We start from the raw sequence: 21,093 nt of genomic DNA, 5'->3' as shown, positions 1-21,093 counted from the left end.
TGAGTGAGCAGCAGGCTCTTTTGCAAATGTTTGTAATGTGGCCAGTCCATTAATTTTCAGGTCGTTTGAGATCAGTACTCCCAGATATGGGTTTTGTTGAACTTGTTTTAGTACGACTACATTTAATCTATAAAAGTCGGGAGATTTTCCTTTGCTGGATAGAATGTAGCATTTCTGTGCATCGAATCGCATTCCCCAGTCTTTCGCCCATACTTCCAGACTATCCAGGTATTTCTGTAGGGTGATATGGTCTTGGAAGGAGTGGATTTCTCAGAACAGGAGGCAGTCATCTGCGAAAAGGCGTACTGTTGATTTGTGGATTGTGGCAAGGATGTTTATATAGCACAGGAAGAGTAAAGGACCCAGTACTGTACCTCGTGGAACACCTGTTATCACTTCTGTTTCCTCCGATTGCTCTCCCTCCAGGATCACTCTCATTTTATGTCGGGTCAGGACGTTCTTGATCCATGTATGGATGGGTCTTCTGATCCCGTAGTGATTCAGCTAGTGTAGCAGTCCGTTGTGTGGTACAGTGTCGAAAGCCTTACTGAAATCCAGGATTACCATGTTTGTCTGGATGTTTGCATCATGCGATTTGAAAAGATCAAGCACGGTGGTGAGCAACTTTGGCACAAGGGTACCCTCTGAAGCCTTGGTCAACGAACATAACACAAGCTCAACTTCAAACCCTGAAAAATCACATTTATTTAAAAGAAACCAGCACATATATGTGTTTTTTTAATAAGGTGTTTTCTGCTTGAATGAATAGCCAGAAATTAAACATCATCATTCATTTTATCATATATAAAGCCTGTATCGGCCTACAATAACATCTTTCACGGAGTGATTTAAAATAGTCCAGTTCCATCATTTTATTGCTTCAGTATCACTTTGGTGATATGTTCTTTCTGCAAGACAAAGTCCAAATTTCACAGTAAATGTTCATAGCAAACATATGGTGTAAATATCTTTCCATGGAACAATGTAGTTTCATTTTTGATGTACACATTTTGAAGTTATTCCAAAAAATGATAAATAAATAACCAGAACAAAAATCAACACAATTTGAAAATGAATGGAATGAACATCAGTGAGACTTAACAATTTGTTTACAGTACAACAACAACAACAAAAGTTTGAAAATTATTTCCATCCAGTGTGTTCAGCATTAAAAGTTTTGGCTTACAACATATCAACCCCACGCCTAGTAAAAGAGATTCTTGATAACTGATTGGCTCAACAGTAATGTCTGCTATTATGCAAAGTTACAGATTCATATTTCAATCAATGTGAATTATCAAGGCATGGCATACACACAAACACACTGGACACCGCCCTACAAATCTTAAGAGCTCATTGGATAATACACAATATGCTATTACAGAGTGAATTATAAAATCCAAGCCCAGATGTTTTTGTTTTCCAAATAAAAGTGGAAAGGCCAAACAGTCTTGATTTTAATCTTAATCTTGAAATCTGATTTGCGCTTTGGATAGGGGTGGGGCCTTAGGGGGGGTTGGAGTGGGGTTGTGAGTTTAAAGATCTCTCATTAATGCTCATGTTAGCCAGTTGTTTCCCCAAGTGGGAGGTTCATATACACAGCAAGTGATAGATGTTTAGTGTGGACTGTGCAATGCTCATTGGGTATACTGCCTGCTCCTGACTTTGCTTTTATGTTTTTGATGTGTCCATAGCACAGAGCTGAGATATTTAAAAAATGCACAAGCACATAGATGTCATTGTCGGTCTTGCGATTTATACTATCTCCCTCACATTCATTCAATCTGTAGTCCATTTACACCCCCCACCCCTTCCACTTGAGTTACTTGTACATGCATTCAATGACAATATAATCATAATTTGAACAAGAGAAAACAAACAGAAAACACACACACACACACACACACACACACACACACACAGAGGCAAATGCCCAAGTTGCAAATGAAAGAAAAACAATAGATTATTTGTCGCTTTGAATAATCTGGTTACAGTGGTGGTCAACAATTGCTTCTATCGGTAGGGTCTTCCCAGATTTTATCTGCTGCGATAATGAATGCCTGCTCCTGACTGCTGACCAGAGAGAAACACTCCCGAGGAAAGAGATACTCCCTACGGCAGATTGGCAGAGACCTCTTTGTTAAAAATACCTCTTTCAAAAGCCAACATGAGCAGAAAACTATAGAGCAAAACAAGAAGTTTAGATGAAATAACTTTTGATGCTTCTTCCACTTCTTAATGGAAAATTAAGACATCTAGGTCTGGGTTTATCATTCAATGTATAAATATATATATATCTTGAATACACACACACACACGTGTATATATATTTATATTACATCCAGGGAAGGGCCTGGGGGTTAGCAGTTTTGTACATGTTTAAATACATGTTCTTTAAAGTATTACTATGACAATAACAATACCTCAAAAAAAGACCTTTGTATCTGTGCTGTGCTGCACTGAGCTGTGTGTGTGTGTGTGTGTGTGTGTGTGTGTGTGTGTGTGTGCGTGTGTGTGTGTGCAGGAAGTCAATGCATATTATTTTGAGATTATCATTTCAAGAAGAAAACATGCCTTTCACAACATTCTTGTGCAAATTTAACAAACAGGCAGAGCAGTAAAAATATCCATCAGTATCAGTGTCTATTTCCCCCCATAAAATGTGAAAATGCATTCACATATTTCATGACAAAATCATCTTGGAAGTGAACAGGAAATGGGAAACAACCCCCTGTTTTCTCCGGAAAAAATGGAGGTAGTTTCCACACACAAGGCTTCACGTGAAACATATTTTAATAAGTATTTTTGATATGTGTGATATTTCATCAACATGTCAGCAAAAGCAGTCACCGTCTCTTTCAATAGAGAAAGAATACTGAACAAAGTGTGCTATGTATTATTACAATAAAGACACCAAAAATAGTCTCTGACTGTCAAAAAGGCAGCATGTGAAAACGTCACAAACATTACCAGTCAAAAGTAAAATTACTGCAATTTGCACTGCAGATATGACACGCTTTTTAATTCATTGTTTGTTCTACAGGTTTTTGCAAACACAAACACTCTCTTCCTCTGTTACATTCAAACACATGCACATGCCTTTCAAGTTCACACTAGTATATGCTTCACGCTAGTAAATGCTTACATTTTCATGTGCATGTGCTTTTGCACAAACATTGCAATTTTCTCCTGGCCAGGAAATGGAAGGGCGGATGAGAGTGGGATGAGGGTGTGTGAGAACATGGGAGTAGGGGTGGTTGGACAAATGGATAGAAGGGTTTGGGAAACATATCGCTCAGTTAGTCTGGCTCAGTGACCGAGCAGTTATTGTCCCCACTGTGGCTTGTACAGTGATAATTAATTAGCCGTATCTTAAGTACAAAAGAACATCTGATGTGAATCAGAAAAAGTGGGCTGATTTATGACCTAACACTGATACAGTGACAGCTTCTATAATCATATTGTATCAAACTGGACTGTATGTATCACTTTTTGTGACAACATATTTCTGTGTGTGAAACTCGGTTTGCTCTCCCCATGGAGAATGCATCGCAGCTGTACATCACCACCTTTTCTGACTTTTATCTGTATACAAGCATATTTGTTTTACTGTCAAAGTGGATTTCTTTTCCCACAAAATTTTATCCTGAACATCCCTTTTGTTGCCATGGGTTCTTTTTCATGTGCTAAATGTATGCTTCAAATGAGTCCTCAGTTTATCTTCTCACCAGAAAGATTAGCACCAAGACAACCACTCGAAGGAGAAGTAACAATCCAGGTCCATACATTGGACTTAAACCTGTGCACACTCGCTTCCTAGTTGGATGCATTACCACTGGCCCACCACTCTTAACTGGCAGTGCAGGGAACATGACAAAATGAATTTGGGTAGGGTTGTTTATGGTGTGTGTGTGTGTGTGTGTGTGTGTGTGTGTATGCATGCAGGGAACATAACAGAATGAATTTGGGTAGGGTTGTTTACAGTGTGTGTGTGTGTGTGTGTGTGTGTGTGTGTGTGTGTGTGTGTGTGTGTGTGTGTACATGCATGCTTGCATGGAACATAACAGAACGAATCTGGGTTTGGATGGTTGTGGTGTGTGTGTGGAGGGTGGTGGGATATGGTGACAGGACATAGAAGATGGGGTAGCTTTTTTTTTCTTTTTTTTTTCCTCCAAACTTGTAACAAGAAAACAACAGTGGACCACAAGGGTTTTCTTCTCTCTCACAACAATTACATGTGATCAACATACTATATTACCATGTCACTGGTGAACTTTTTCCAGCCTGACTCTTCCACACAGATCAACAAACCTACAGAAGCCATTCTCCCAGAGGCATGCATCAAGGCATTCCAAAATCACCCGCACAAGAAAGTGAAGGCAGGCATCACAGTGTGTTCACTGCATGAAAAATCAGCGGTGGGCAGAAGAGGAGAGGAAACAAAATTCAAACTTCAAATCCAACAAATTTAAAACAGCAGATTTCTGATTATGATGCTCACAGACTTCATGGTCACATGCTGCAGCTCAAGCAATCTCTCACCATGTCTCAGTGTAGCAGTATAATTTGTCATGTAACAACAGCCGTCTTTTTTTTGTTTTTCTTCTTCTTTCAGTTTGCTGATGCTGGCTTGGCTTCCTCATAAAATGCGTTAATTGTCTTGTGGTATTTCTTAACGATGATTGGCCGTCTCATCTTCATTGTAGGACCTGCAAAGAGACAGAGAGAGGAAAAAAAAAGCGTTTTTAAACTACAACAAATACAAACAGCAAGATTAATTTTACAGGACAAACAAAAGGGACATACTTACACTGCGATGCCTACACAGAGCAAAACACAGATCACCCTCACTCCCCCATTCCCCAGACGAACTTGATGCGTGATTGGGTATGGGGTGATTCTGTAGGGTGACATGTCAAAGACCCTTTATACAACATAAACACAGAGCATATAAATGAACACATGGAAACAAGAGATAGTTGTTCCTGGGAAAATCGAAAAGAAACATTTTGCATCGATATGGCAGAACCACCAAAGCAGAAAAAAGACAAGTACAATGCAGTGATCAGTCTTTTTTCCCCCCCTCCTTTGCTAGTGGAATAACGGTGAAAAACATTCTTTACTGATACGGTATTTTATCATTTCAAACACACACACACACACACGCACACGCACACACACAAACCCACAACCCAACCAACCCTCTTCTTCTTCTTCGTCGTTCACGGGCTACAACATAGGTACATGAGTGGGCTTTTACGTGTATGACCGTTTTTACCCCACCATGTGGGCAGTTAACTCCGTTTTCAGGGGTGTGCATGCTGGGTATGTTAGTGTTTCCATAACCCACTGAACGCTGACATGGATTACAGGATTTTTAACGTGCGTATTTGATCGTCTGCTTGCCACTACAACCCCTCAAGCACAAACACAACACAACACACACAAAAAAAGAAAACCCCAATACACAACATACCCAGCTCTCCCCCAGGAATGGAGAAGTCATTGGGCAGAATGGACCACTTCTGGATCTTCTGGGCATTGGAGGTGGCGCGGCTGTTGACGCTGTTGATGCCTTTCTGGATGGCGTTAAGCGCTTCTTGGTCCCCAGGTTCCAGCACCTCCCCCACTGTCCTCGCACCCGAACCCACAGACCTCATCCAGTCCAGGGCCGCTGGGCTCAGGCGGTCGCTGGGCTCCTGTGTGTCTGGGTTCACTTCCACCTGTTCACATCAAATGTGCATGTGGTGGTTATTTACTTTTTTTTATGCTTGACTGTTTGTTACAACAGCGGAACTGAGGGCATGAGAAATATACATGCGTTGGTGACGTATTAATTGTCAGCTGCACCTTTCTCAGGGGTCAGGGACCTTGTGTTTAAATCCTGTGGGCAAGGACCCTGTGCATTTTGAAGAATTCAATCCAATGAAGCTGTGTGTGGTTAAATTTTATATAACAACTATTTTTGTAAGAATTTAAACATAATGAAAAATATACCGTAAAGTTCGGTCTATTGAGCACACTGGTATATAAACAGAACCCACTAAATTTTTGAAAAAATTGAACTTCATACATACATAAGCCGCACTGGCTTATAAGCCGCACTTATTTCCGGTACCGGAACACATACCGATACTACAGAAAAGCTGTCAATACTGTATGTTATGAAATAAACACAAGTGGGAACAACACAAAGAAAAGCAAGTGAAAATACTGCTTGTGCCACAAAAATAAAAATAAAAATAAACACAACGAAAATAAGATCCATAATTTAGGGATAGTCACATTTATTCAACGTCATCCTGCTCACTGAATCCACCGAAATCTTCGTCTTCAGTGTCCGAGTTGAAGAGAACCAGCACAGCTTCCTCTGCCACCTTGTCACTGACTTCAGCCTCGCTTTCGCTTCATGACCATGAACGCAAAGTGGAGGTCACTGCTGGTTCGCCGCTTGCACTGTCGTCTTTAATTTGAAGGCTGCATCATAGGCATTTCGTCGCGTTTTCGGCATGATGAGGGTGTATGCTTGAGCAGAGCAGAACTGAATGCTGATCTGAAGGCTTTAATGTGTGGGAATTTGATTTATAAAATGTGAACAGATAACACACTATCCTGAAGCTTATCCAAAAATTCATGGACAGAAATCATGATTTTGGTGAGTTGAAGGGCAGCTAAGAATAGACGAGAATGTGACACTCCCGGGATCATTAAAATCCTCAAATAAGCCGCATCATTGTATAAGCCGCAGAGGTTGAAGCTGGGGTAAAAAGTTACGGCTTATAGACCAAACTTTACGGTAATTAATGGCTAGCATAGCGAGATGGTACTGCAGTGAGAGAGTCTCCAAGAGGATAAGCATGATAAAAAGCATAATACGGTCTTGAAAATATGAAACATAATTAATAACAAATCTATATCAACAACAAAATAAGCTGTCAGTATCTGAGTTATGAATGCGAGACACAGTTTTATGCCAGTGTGTATCAGAGATTAAAGAGTAGATTAAGGAAGAGTAGATCTACAAAGTATGCAGATGATGAACTACACAAACACAAAACCTCTCAAATATCTTTTAAAAAAGAAATCCCATGATGTACATTCTAAGAGACATATCATAAAATATCTGTCACTACAGTTTCAGTCTGTCAAGGAGGTGTCACTGTGTTTGGACAAATCCATATACACTACACCACATCTGCAAGGCAGATGGCTGACCAGCAGCATAACCCAATGCACTTAGGCCTTGAGTGCATGCATGTATATTTCTGAAATTATCAAAGCAGATTTTTTCCAACAGAATTTTGCTAAAGGACAACACTTATGTTGCATGGGTTCTTTTTCAGAATACGAAGTCCATGCTGTACACAGGAACTCAGTTTATCAAATCATCCGAATGACTGAATGTTCAGTTTGATTTTCCAGTCAAACTTGGGCGAATGGACAAGGCTAGGATTTGAACCTAGACACTCACGGACACTGTATTGGCAGACATACATCTTAAGCATTCTGCCACTTCCTTTCCTTTCTCACAACCAAACTTTTGTATTAGACTTTCTGTTATCCTGCCCTGTTTTTCTCGTGACATGCTTAAACCAAAAGTCAACAGAAAGCTAATTAAATTATCCAAACTGACCGCCAAAATGCACACTTTTTAAACATCACTAATACAGTTGACTGTATCCGGTCTCTGAACATTGAATCAGAAACGGACCTTTACTGCTTTTATTCTCTGTCTCACACACACATACAAACACATATGTATAAACACTTACACATATGGGATTGAACTTTATTTATTCATTTACTTATTTATTTATTTGTTTTTTCATTTGTTTGTTTATCAGAAGTGGAACACATGGGCCTACCTTGAGTGTTAGCAACATGGACAGGAATTTCTTCTTGTCACCGATGAGCATACACTGGCTGATGACAGGCAGAGCCTCCTTCACAGCGTCTTCTATGGCCACCGGGGGGATGTTCTCTCCCCCTGCCTGTGATGATCAACTCTGAAACACACAATGTCCAGTCCAGTTGATATTTAAAGTTAAAGGACCCACAGCCTTTACAGCATTAATGGTAGTGAATTCATATCCACTGTCTGGGGCTCGGCATAGGAGCGTGGGGCCCAGTCCTTTCCTTCCGTTATTTTCACTTCCACAACTGAAGTCAGGTACCCCCAGTCACAGCTGAATGGAGTGGGGAAAATAGGTGTAAATTATCTTTCCCAAGGACACAACAGCAGATCAAAACATGGTCTTCAACGCTTATCACTGATCAATCACAAGTCCAACGCTTAACCGACACTTCCACAGCATCCCAAATACAGGACTCAAATGCTAATCCTTTTCCTCTCAAGCAAATCCACTTGCATTAAATCCTCTTACCCAAGTAAACCAGACTGTCACTGCAAAACCTGGAATCTTTTTCCAGCATTCAGTGTTAGTGTACCAATCTGAACATATTTACCTTCACCAGAAGGTTAAGGTTTTGGAAAGTGAATTCATTTTCAGTCAATAGAGAAACCAAAAGTAGACACATGGACAAACAGATCAACAACAAAAGACACAGAGACAGAAGGAAATAGGATGGACAGGCTGGAAGAGGCAGACGGAAAGACAAAAGAGGGATAAGAAATAAAAGAGCAAGAAAAACAAAACAAAACCAGAACCCAACCAACCTTTGATTCGCCCCGTTATGAACAGGAAGTCGTCTTTGTCCTTCCTGCCAACGTCACCAGAGTGAAGTCCCCCTTCATCGTCAAAGACCTCTTGTGTTTTCTCCTCCTCGTTGATGTATCCCATGAACACATGACGCCCATGCATCACAATCTGCACACAGCGTTGGTGGAACAGTTCACTAAATAGTTCGTTTTGTCATCGTTGTCAAGATATACTAAATAAGGTTAGGGAAAAGTTGAAATGTATTACTTTTAATTATTTCATAATTTTACATGGAATAAATCCATACATGGTCATATAAAGAGAAAACACAAACACAGTGTTTCTCTTGTTCCAGAATGTACATAATTCCTTCTACATATCCTTTGAAAGCTATTTCCATCTACCCTACTGTTTATTTTCAAACATGTTATGGAAACAAGAACATACCCAGCATGCATGCCCCCCAAAACGGAGTATGGCTGCCTAAATGGCGGGGTAAAAAACCAGTCATATATGTAGAATCCCACTTGTGTACACATGAGAATATGGGAACTGCAGCCCACAAACGAAGAAGAAGAGAAGAAGAAAGTATTTGACCAAAGAGAATGAAAGAGAAACATGAAGATTTTTTTTTCTTCTTTTACATTCATGGGCTGCAATTCCCACATTCACTTCTATGTATGATGGGATCTTACATGTATGAATGGTTTTACCCCCACTATGTAGGCAGCAATACTCCTTTTTCATGGGTGTGCATGCTGGGTGTGTCCTTGCTTCTGTAACCCACCAAACACTGATATAGATACTATAAGGTGCTGACAGAGACAAATGAAGGATGAGTTAGTGTTAGTGTTAGTGTTAGTGTGTATGTGTGGTTTTTTTGTTTTTGTTTTGTTTTGTTTTTTTGCTGCCCCATCATCTGCACTGTTTCAGTGGCATTTCTCCCATGCCTCATTTTGAGTCCCCCATACACAGCCACGCCCAGGTTCGTCCGTCATAGTTCCAGCATTGGCAGTCTGCAGGGAACCATCGATGTTAGGTCACCAGGAGGCCACACACCAGAGGAGACCCTTCATTGCTGCTGAGTCACTTTGGTGGTGCTTAGTGGTCCCTGTTCTGATTTAACGTACTTAAGACACCACCTACTAAGACCCTACTAACGACAATAATGGCTTAGTCATGGAGCCAGACTGAGTGAGTGCCCCTCCCAGAGTGGAGTGTGTGTGTGTTAGTGTGTGTGTTAGTGTGCGTGTGTTAATGTGTATGTGTGTGTGTGTATTTGTATGTACGTATGTGTGTGTTAGTGTTAGTGTGTGTGTGTGTGTTTGTGTGTGTGTGTACTCATTGTCCTGACCTCTCCGTTGCCATCAGCGTCAGTGTTGGCCAGAGTGGTGGTGTTACCAGGCAGCTCTCTGCCCACGCTGCCCACCTTGTTCATCAAGGGGAACCCTGCGCTGTGAGGACCTGCACACAGTTCACCCTCACACAGTCATACATGTGTGACAGTGTGTGTACATGCAGGCACGCGCACCATATTTATGTGCACACACACACACACACACACATAACATACATTCTCACATACATAACACTGATGCATACACGCACACACTTTAAAAATTCATTTGATTATTTATTTATTTATTTATTTATCAGCTGACAGGTTGACTGATTATCATTTGAGTGTAATTTCACAAACTTATCAGTCACAGTGTCAACCTGCCCATGTGTCAACCTACTCAAGACTTGTAAGCATGATATTCAAAGACTGATTAGACAAACCACTTATATCTGTTGAAATAAAGAAGATAAAAATTAAAATGAAATAAAATAAAATCAAGCATAATACTAGTCAATTTTGCTTTGTGATTCAAACATATTACATTCACCAAAAACATGTCTGCTGTTTTAGAAAACCTGCTCTTGCTGTTTTTTTGTTTGTTTTTTTTTGTGTTTTTTTTTGTTTTTTGGGGGGTGGAGGGGGGGGGTTCTTAAATGGTTGAGACTCACAGCTTCACCCATAAGCTGAAGAAGCAAGGAGACATTCATTTATTGATTTTTTTCTTCCTTTCTGACCGGTTAAGAGAGGAGAGAGAATATACAATCTGCCCTCTCTTTCAGTGATTTTTAGGAGTGGAGTTGCTGATGATTTAATATCCAGTGCGCATGTCAAATTCTTCTGTTTGAAGCCAATAAAGAGTCTTGAACCTACATTGCTTGTCTGACCTCTTTCCACTTCCACACACATCATCAACATTCAACTGTGTATACACAATTGCCATAAACTTCTAACAACATCAACACTTGCCTGTGCATTCACCCATGCCATAAACTTCTAACAACATCAACACTCACCAGTGCATTCACCCATGCCATAAACTTCACACAACATCAACACTCACCAGTGCATTCACTCATGCCATAAACTTCACACAACATCAACACTCACCAGTGCATTCACTCATGCCATAAACTTCACACAACATCAACACTCACCAGTGCATTCACTCATGCCATAAACTTCACACAACATCAACACTCACCTGTGCATTCACTCATGCCATAAACTTCGCACAGGGGCAGGTTGAAGCTGAGGAAATAGTCCAGAGTGTCTTTCGTGATGGGTGCTGCCCCAGACAGCCGAATCTGGCAGCGATCCAGCCCCAGTGCAGCTCGCACTTTTTTGAAGACCAGCTTGTCTGCCAGGCCAAATCCCATCGGTGGATCTCCCCTGCACAACAGAAAATACAATACAAGACAATACATATTTACCCATCTGACGGGAAATCATTTGTGCATCCACAGTCTCTGTCACTCACACCACACAATGTTTTAGCTCACAGTCAAGTCCAACACACATAAAAAACAAAGGTTGGACTAGAAGTGCAAAAAGTAAAACATAGTAAGCTGAATACACTAGCAAGTAATAAAACACAGTGGCTTAATTTATCATGCAAAAAAGACCACAACATTTTAAAAAACATGTATTTGAAGAAATACAACTTCAGAATAAGAAACACAACCATAAATTAATCCTTATAAATTCTTAAATGACAGGTTCAGTACTAAAAACATTGCATTCTAGCATGCAGTAAAAGAGATCTTTTATGAATTTTTAAAAAACTCATATGTTAGAAACATTATATGTTAAGAAACATTATTCTGAAATAAGATACCCTTTCATTATGATTTTGCATGTACAACGCATAAAACGTTACAGTGAAAAAATATGTAAGCATGCACTTTAGTAAACTTTAAAAACATGTCAAAGATGATGGTAAACATATTCAAACCATGATGCTTATAGCCCATCCAACTGCAAAGGTGGCCATTTCAGGGCTGCATAACCATCAGTTCTTAAAACCAGTCACACAAAAAACCAAAGTAATGTTAAAAAGTCAACAAGGTTAATGTTATCAAGACCAAATCAACCAGTGCCTTTTTCAGTTCATGTAAAATTTAGACTGAATTAAAAAAATATTCTTGTACCTGGAATATAATTTGTGCATGTCTTTATGTTGTATATAATCATATATTTCTATGTTGTTTTTCTTCCTTTTTTTATCAAAGGGCTGGGTGTTAAAAAAAAGAGGAAGTAATAATGCTTATTCCACTACCCTCTTGAAATAAAATTTTGTTTCGTTTTATCTAGTTTGTCTCCCTCTCTCTGTGTCTCTCCCTCCCTCCCTCTCTCTCTCTCTGGAAATGCCACAATGCATGCAGTCTTCATAGACACCTACCCATTCATCAGAGCGTAGTTGGCTTTGTAGCCAACCCCTTTGGCCCACTTTCCCATTTTCCGCTTGAAGCCCGATGCCCGGCGACTGGCATTCTGCATGGTCTCCTGCATCTTCTCCCACACACGTGGCACGCCCAGAATGACATGGGGACGCACCTCTCTCAGAGTGGTTGCTAACGATCCCTGCAATCCACACATTCAACTTCAATCAGAAGAAGATTAAATGTCCGCTTCATAGCCATTGGGACAGTGTATTCACGCTTCTCGGGTTAGGCACAGGAACATTGGGCTCAGCCCTCTCATTTTACTGTTTTAAACTTTCCCAACTGAAGTCAGGTACTAGTTAAAACCTGGGTGGAGTGAGGTAAATTGGAGTAAAGTGTCTTTACCAAGGAGACCACACCATGTAGAAATGAGACCTCAAACCCTGATCACTGGTGAGTACTAGATTAGTAGTCTAATGCCTAACCGATTCTGGCACCGCACCTCAATCATCTTCATTACAATGCATTAAAGCTTTGGTATAAACATATTTTTTCTTCTATGATTGGAAAATGTCATAGGACTGTTCAAACACTGTTGCTTTTTTTTCCATGTGAATTGCTGTCATATTCTAGGGACTATTTTGGAGCATACAGATTCAAGGACCCATTTGTGAAAAAAGTTCTCTCTCATAAAATCACAAACCCATGCCCACAGACAAACACACACACTCACAAAAACACTGTTATGCAAAAAATTCTCCATGTTAATTGTGGATTGAACACACGCACATGCACTTGAGATTCCACCCGCCACCCACACACATAGAGCATATATACATTTATTCTCACAAACAATATAAATCCACACACACACTAACACACACAAAGAGAAAATCTCACAACAGTACACACACACACACATAAAAAAACACCCACTCACATGTAAAGCAATTAACTGTAGTACCCACTCCTGTCCCCTACACCCACCTTCAAAGTGTCAGGTTTGGCAAAGTAGGTGGTGCCTCCAAAAGGCAAACACACACACACACACACACACACACACAGCCTTACAACAGCACAAACATACACACACACACACACACGCACAAACATTGCCCTCCTCTACCACCCACCTTCAGAGCATCAGGCTGGGCAAAGTAGGCAGTGCCTCCAAAGGCAATCAGCACGTAGATGTCCAGCATCTGGGCCGCAATGTGACTCAGGGGCAGGTAACTCACCATGGCCAGCTCTCCAAATGCCAGGGACAAGTAGCGGGCGCATGCTGTTTTGGTCGCATGGGCCGTGTAGGTTATCTGTAACATGCACGCACACACACAAACATGTACATACATACGCACGCACACACACACATACACACGCACACACACCAGTTTTCTGTCACAAAGGCTGTTTTTTTCAGTCTGTCACATTCCCTCACTGACATCTTTTACTGCTATTTTGAAAAAAATAAAAAATAAAAATAAAAATAATCTTTCTTTTCAAGCAATCTCTTGACAATTTTCAAGCAGTCTCTACATAATTACTTGTGACACTTCACCCCATTTTCTGCATTGTACACATCTCATCTGTTTCTTTCATTTCATGGCTGTGTGCGTGCATGTGTGTGTGTGTGTGTGAGAGAGAGAGAGAGAGAGAGAGAGAGAGAGAGAGAGAGAGAGAGAGAGAGATTTTATCATACCTATGCCCAATGTTTAAAATACAGAGTGAGAAGAACAGCAATAGCACATTCGCATTAAACTTCTTGTGGGAACAATTTCTCATTTTCAGAAAGAAAATACTTTTCATGGTGGAAAATAAACAGTGGAAATTGCACAGGGAAACAGAACTAGAACCATACTTTTCATCTACTCAAATTTGCTCACAGTTGCACAAGATCATAATCCCAAAACAAATGTTTGCTTACAAATACCAAGCTGTTTTTTTTTCAAAAGCAATTAAAAAAAAAAGTCTTTTGTGAAAAGCTCCTATATATGTATCATGCTGAACTATTATTAATCAAATATTGATCATACTCACATTATCATGGCTCAGCATAACACCTTTTGGAGTCCCGGTTGTGCCAGACTGAAAAATATGAATGTACGGACAGATAGACAGACACAGACAGACAGATAGATAGATTGGCAGACAGACTGACAGATAGATAGAGAGATAGATCTTATCCCAAAAGGACTTGTGAATGGATTTACATGAAAATGCTATATGATTATGCTGAAGTGATACATCATCTGGTAAGATTTCACAGTTACTCAGTCATTATAACCACAGAAAACTGATGATGACAAACAGACCTGTGCAAAGATCAAAACAATAAACACAAAAAACACCTACATGGAAGATAATTACGAGAATGAATTAGAACTTTGAAACATAAAACGAAAAAACAACTACACACACACATGCACAAACACACATACTATAGAGCTGCAAGAAGTATCATTTGTTTCGAGCCATGAAATGAATTAAAAAAAAACACAATACATGTACACTGTGATACACACACACGCACACGCACAAACACAAACACACACTACTCACAGTATAGATCAAGAGGCAACATTTGTTTGGAGCCAATGCTTTCATACGCTCCTCCAGGACCTGATCCGGTACGTCTCTGCCTTTCTCCATGAATTCTGCCCACTGTCACACACAGCACACACACACGCACCATAGATATACACTCAGTGCGTCACTTTGAGCAGAAGCAGAGGCAGCAGTAACAGTAACAGTAGCACTGTTGGTCATGCTAGTGGCTCAGACAGATGTGTTGTTGCTGAATCTGTACATTAACTCACTCAGTACGGCCAGTCCTCTCTTCTCCTCTACACAGACCCCTCGGATGTCCAGTGGGTGTCTGAATGACCCAACCTTTAGCTTCTGTCGTCAGAATTGTGGTATTCTTTGTCAACATTCACCTCTTCAGTACAAGAGCCTTCCGCTTGCAATATTTTGATGGTGGTAATTGGGGTGAAACGCTGTTAACGACGTCTCTTTCGCCGTTCGTATGGAGAGAGTTAAATGCTAGTTAAAGATGCAGTATCAAAGAGTAAATCGACATAAAGTAATAAGTTAGCAGCTAGTTAAAATTTTTCGAATCATTTTACGTACCTAATGCGGAAGCGCCTTGGCAGATTCAGCCAAACCTTGGACTTCTGATCGAGTATTTAACAATCATCAGAGTCTCAAGAAGCTACATTTCTGCATGGTGTTGTATCCTTAGCAAAGGCACTTTACTCTGATTTTCCTCATTTCAGCCAGAATGAATGGGTTCATGACTTTGGCTGGGGAAGTTTTAAACAGCAGAAAGGCATCGCCATCATGTGTTGAGCCCTGACTGATGTGTTGTTGTACAGGACTTTGAAAGAATTGAAAGCGCTATCAAATATACAACATAATAATAATAATGAAAATAATAATTATTATTATCATTTTTATCAATACATTATTATCATTATTATTATTATAGTTATCCCAAACTTACAGAATAGACACTATTGTCTCTTATGGCAGGCCACACTTACAGAGTAGATATTGTCATTTTTCATGGACACACTTACAAAATTTATCATGTATTGTCATTTGGAACAGTCACACCAACAGAATACATATTTTCATCTCTAAATGCCACATTAATAGAACAGGAATTGTCGTCTTTCAAAGCCACACTTACAGAATAGATATTTTCGTCTCTCACTGCCACGTCGCCGGTGTACTGGACGATGGCCTTGAGGTGTGGGAGCTGACCCCTGACCTTCAAGATCTTCTGCAGCTGCTGGTTGTTCTCCACTACGATCACATTGGCCTGGCAACTGTCAGCCACGTACTGACACGCTTCGGGGGAATTGGTCGTGTAGATGCCTGTGGCCAGTCCTCTGGAATGATTAAAACAGAATAGAATAGAATAGAACAGAACAAAATAGAACAGAACAGCCAATTCAGAATAGATCAGAAAACAACAGAATATAAATTGAGTAGAACAGAATAGGATATGTCTACATTAACAAGAGTACCAGGGTCACAAGTAATATTAGGTGGTGTGCATAAAAACTACAAACATGAATTGGAAATCTATTTGAACATAAACATTTTTATGCAATAGGAGTTCAGAAATATATATACATATATGCATATACATATAAGAGCTTGTGCATGTGCACACTCAACCTCACACACATGCACACCCACATACAGCATATGCCCAACAAACGTATGTAGAGTGAAATGTTGCAGCAAAACATGTTACAGGAAAGACATTCTGGAATTTCTTTCTCTAAATCTGAGACTTCTTCTTTATCAAATGTCCATACATATCACGAAAAAAAAAACATACGTCATTCTGAGTGATTGTGCCTTCTGTGCAAGGAATCCAGAGAAGGTGAAGTTCACTTCGGTTTGAAATATTCTGTTCTTCAAGTCCAATTTATTCAAAAGACACAGATTATCCTGTGTTTATTTTGACTCTGTTTACTGATAACATTGAATGATGACACAATATATAGTTTTGGTGTGAAGTTCACATTGTTTTGTAAAGCCTTGTTCTGTTAGACCATCAAGTCCAACTTATCAGGAGGGTGAGTGTGTGTGTGTGGGGGGGGGGGAGGACGAGAGAAAAAACAGAAGTGCATCCAGTGTTTGTTTTGACTGTTTACTAATGACATCAAATGCTGACACTGTATATAGTTTGGTTTGTGTCTTTATCTTTATGGAGCATTTCAACGAAGAGACACTTGTGACCCAGTTTTGGTTTGTAGTTTGTCTTGGAAGAAGCTATGCTGTCCTTATCATCAATCACAATGACACGTGTAAATTGTTATTTGCCCCCTTTTCATATGGGGGGCTATGGCTGTACTGAACAAATCATTTGAGTCTGCCTCCTTCTTTCCTTTAGTTTTCACCACAGATTAATCTCTTGAAGAGTTTGTCTGATGCAAATGTAACGAATCAACCCATAGATTATTCTCCATTATATTTCTGTTATGTTTTTGGCACTCACAGAAACTGCAGAGCCCCCACAAATTATGAGTGATCATAACTTACGTGATCTGACGTTGATCAGATGTACTTGAAACAGGAACACTTGCCAAGAAATGATTACTTTGTATGTAATTATCAGTGGGCAAAGCTTTAGCAGTGAACAGTTTTTTTTTGTGTGTGCTTTTTAAATGTCAAATTTCTCATCTAAAAACCATCAACCTATAGCCCTCAGTTTTGTGCACCATGTTGAACAGTGAGATGGCCATTGCAGAAAGATCTCATTCATATCTATTGTTCTGCTTAATCTGATGTTGCTACCAAAAGCATGTCTGATTGCTGAGCCAACATTAAAGTTTACCAAAGACACACACTCCTGAAGAGAGAGAGTGAGAGGAATGACTATGTGAAAGAAATTGAAATGAATCATTACCCAGCAAAAATACAGCCCAGATCTGCCAAAAACCATTCAGGTGAGTTGAATCCAACAATTCCCACACCTTTGTACGGCTCCAGACCCAGCTGAAACAGTGAAAAACTGACATATGACATTCATTTTATATGTGTGTGGGCCCATGCGTGCGTGCGTGCCCATGTGAGTATTTGTGTGTGTTCTTGTGTGCTTTATGTCTTACTGACATGTTATTGTGAAGCACTTTAAGAGGTTTGAAAGCAGATATAAATGCACTATTATTATGATAATCATCATTATTATTGTTATAATTGTAATAAGTGAGCATAGAGAGTTATCTTACTCTTTCGAATGTATATATGTGTATATGCGGAGTGGCATAATGAGCTCGATTATGATGTGGGTGTCCATGGGTTTAAGTCCCAAACATGGACATCTGCTCCTTTTTCATTTATTTTAATTATCTATTAATTATCTATCTTTTACAGCAGATGTGGTGTAGCATGTAAGGATCAGTGTGCCTTTGACACCTCAAAACTGAAACTGAGGTTTCTGTACCTTGATGAAAGATTTTGCAGCTTTCCTGATGTCGGCCATGTACTGTGAGTAAGTCCACTTCACCCACTGGCCTTCTCGCTTCACAGCTGAAACATACACCATTTCAGTCACTGACATGCGCATGTTTGTTTGTGCTTTTTGTTTCAACTACAATGTAACTGAACAGAATAAGAAATACAAGAAGAAAGTGAAGTTGACACATAGCAGCTGTGCAGTGCTGCACACTTGCTTATTTGCATACTTAGTATACACTTATACACATACTAAGTATACACACTTACTTATTTTGCACAAGTTGTTGATTTTTTGTGAGGCAATATAGTTCTAGATGAAATACAAATAGGCTGTGTGTGTGTTGAATGGGAGGGGGTGTTCATGGGGTTGGAAGTGTGTGCTTATATATGTGGTCATGCATATATTGATGTTCAAGCAGTAAATTTCTTGCAAAACAATCATAGGGGCAATGTTCCATATTGGTGGAAATAAATATATTGTTTCTTACCCTGCATTAAGATGAATTCTAATTAAAGAATCCAAATGTTTACTTCAGTATTGGTCACGTATGTGTAATATTTTATTAAGCTGATAGTTCAATGGCAATTCCTGTGAAACCTTTCGACGAAGTGGGCGCTGGTCAAATTTCTTAGCTGTTTTGCAAGGGCTATGCAAAACAACTTCTTAAAGGAAACTACTTCAACAGACAGGAACCATCACACACACACACACACACACACACACACACACTAATCCAAGATGTTTGGAAAATCATGATCATTATGGAAACTACTAATTTACTAAACATCATTTTCATTATCAAAACCATTAATTTACAAAAATGTGTGTAAATTATTACCATTATGATCATCAAAACTTTTAATTTACAAAAAAGTGTGTGCATATGGTAAGTGCACTTCTGTGAATGCAATATGTATTTGTGTGTATATGCACATGTGCACTTGTGTACATTCAAGTACCAAAAAGTAGAAGTACTTGCAGTGACATTGTCAGTTGTGATAATAGTATTGTCAAAACTATCCATTCACAATCATGATCAAAAGTTATATTCAACCATAACACTAACAACAAATGTCCAACAATAATGCTGAAAAATAAGAACAATTATTACTATCTCAAGCAAAATAATATCAACAACTTGTGCAACCTGTAACAACAACTGCCGAATAATGATGCTGAAAATGATGACATTTTAACTATTTAAAGCAAAATGATATCAACAGTGCTATCTAACTGTGACAACTACCCAATAATGACACTGATAACGACAATTATAACTATTGAAAGCAAAATATCAACAGTACTTTTCAACTGTAACTGTAACAACAACTGCAAAATAATGATGCTGATAATTATGAAAATTATTACTTATTTCAAGCAAAACAATAATGCCAACAGTGACTTCTTTGCTGACTGCGAACCACTCACCCATAGCGATGCCATTAGGAAGTCGACTGACAGTGTTTTTGACCAGTGTGACAACAGTGATGGGCTTCTCAGCACTGACGCCATTACCGGATGTGCGCAGCTTGACTGCTCCGTCTCTCTTTGTGGTCCACATGACATCGGACGGCACTGGATCGTCTATGTCTGGAGGCGTGACAATCAAAGAATTGGAAGGTAAATCAGGTGTGCAACAAGCGGCACCAAATCCGATATCAAAATATATAATAGAAATAAAGATAATGATAATGGGTTATTATGATGCGCCCTACCTTCTTCACACAGGAGCCTAGAATGCTAACAATTAACCAGTTAATATCAATATGGGGAGGATTACAGGTGGGATGGTTATGAAAGTTAGTAACACTGGGCAGTATTAAATCAAGACTTACAAGCAAGACAAATGTTGTGTCAATGACAATGCACACACGCATGTACGCACGCAAACACACATACATGCATACACACACATTACATGTTGACACCCGGACATCCATAAAAGATTTGTACAGATGTATTTGAGGGCAATGATAATGGTTGTAGAGAAGTCTATAATACTGAATCACTGTTTGAGAATAATAGTGGTAATAATCATCACCGTTGTCCAAAACTTCACAATGACAAAAGCATTTTCTGTAACAATATACCCGAAGATGATTACAATGTTGATAAACTTGTTTTCCAAATGAATGCTCCATCTACTCGGTTGCTAATTTGCTTTGGACACTTTGTGTGTTTGCTTGAAATGCTTTTGCTGAGTGCAGTATGTGACACATGATCAGCAACTACACACACACGTGTGCATGCGCACACACATACACAATGTAAGTTATTTAGAAAGTGAAAGAACAAATCTTTAAAACAATGTTCCCTTCAACATATTTCCTTTTCCCATTCAAGCACACAGCACACTTACGTCGTCTGTTCAAAGCGGCCTCTTCAGCTTGACTCCTGGTGTCAGTGCCACTGGTCTGCTGCGAGGTCTGTGTCACTGGTGCTGCACTTCTATGCATCACTGCTGTTTCCACAGGGGTCGCTGTCTTTGTCTCATTTGAACTGTACATAAAGCACAAACATGCACATACATACACACACACACACAGAGACACACACACAAATGCACAGAGGTGCCCACACACAACACACATTGACGCGCATGCACACACACACACAAACATATGAACGCGTATGCAAACACACACACGTGCATGCACACCCACATGCAAGCACACATACACACAAACACAAACATGCTCACAATCACTCTGTTGCTTTCGTTGGTTTGCTGAT

General features: G+C 39.6%; 1 protein-coding gene across 1 annotated transcript in view; it reads right to left on the bottom strand.

Annotated features, from left to right (window-relative positions):
• Positions 1-687: 687 nt before the first annotated feature.
• LOC143296905 (long-chain-fatty-acid--CoA ligase ACSBG2-like) overlaps positions 688-21,093 on the bottom strand; it is a 26,248-nt gene continuing 5,842 nt past the window's right edge. Inside the window, 16 exon segments of the mRNA XM_076608902.1 lie at positions 688-4,709; positions 5,477-5,723; positions 7,866-7,991; positions 7,993-8,006; positions 8,678-8,828; positions 10,015-10,124; positions 11,204-11,391; positions 12,401-12,582; positions 13,517-13,696; positions 14,421-14,468; positions 14,943-15,044; positions 16,075-16,276; positions 17,809-17,897; positions 18,346-18,431; positions 19,789-19,950; positions 20,720-20,859. Of these exon segments, the coding sequence (XP_076465017.1) occupies positions 4,612-4,709; positions 5,477-5,723; positions 7,866-7,991; positions 7,993-8,006; positions 8,678-8,828; positions 10,015-10,124; positions 11,204-11,391; positions 12,401-12,582; positions 13,517-13,696; positions 14,421-14,468; positions 14,943-15,044; positions 16,075-16,276; positions 17,809-17,897; positions 18,346-18,431; positions 19,789-19,950; positions 20,720-20,859 (2,125 nt within the window). The 3' untranslated portion in view covers positions 688-4,611.

The sequence above is a fragment of the Babylonia areolata genome, chromosome 22, assembly GCF_041734735.1.
Source record: "Babylonia areolata isolate BAREFJ2019XMU chromosome 22, ASM4173473v1, whole genome shotgun sequence".
Lineage (NCBI taxonomy): Eukaryota > Metazoa > Mollusca > Gastropoda > Neogastropoda > Buccinidae > Babylonia > Babylonia areolata.
Note: the sequence above shows the minus strand (reverse complement) of the source record. Positions and strands in the feature narration are given on the sequence as shown.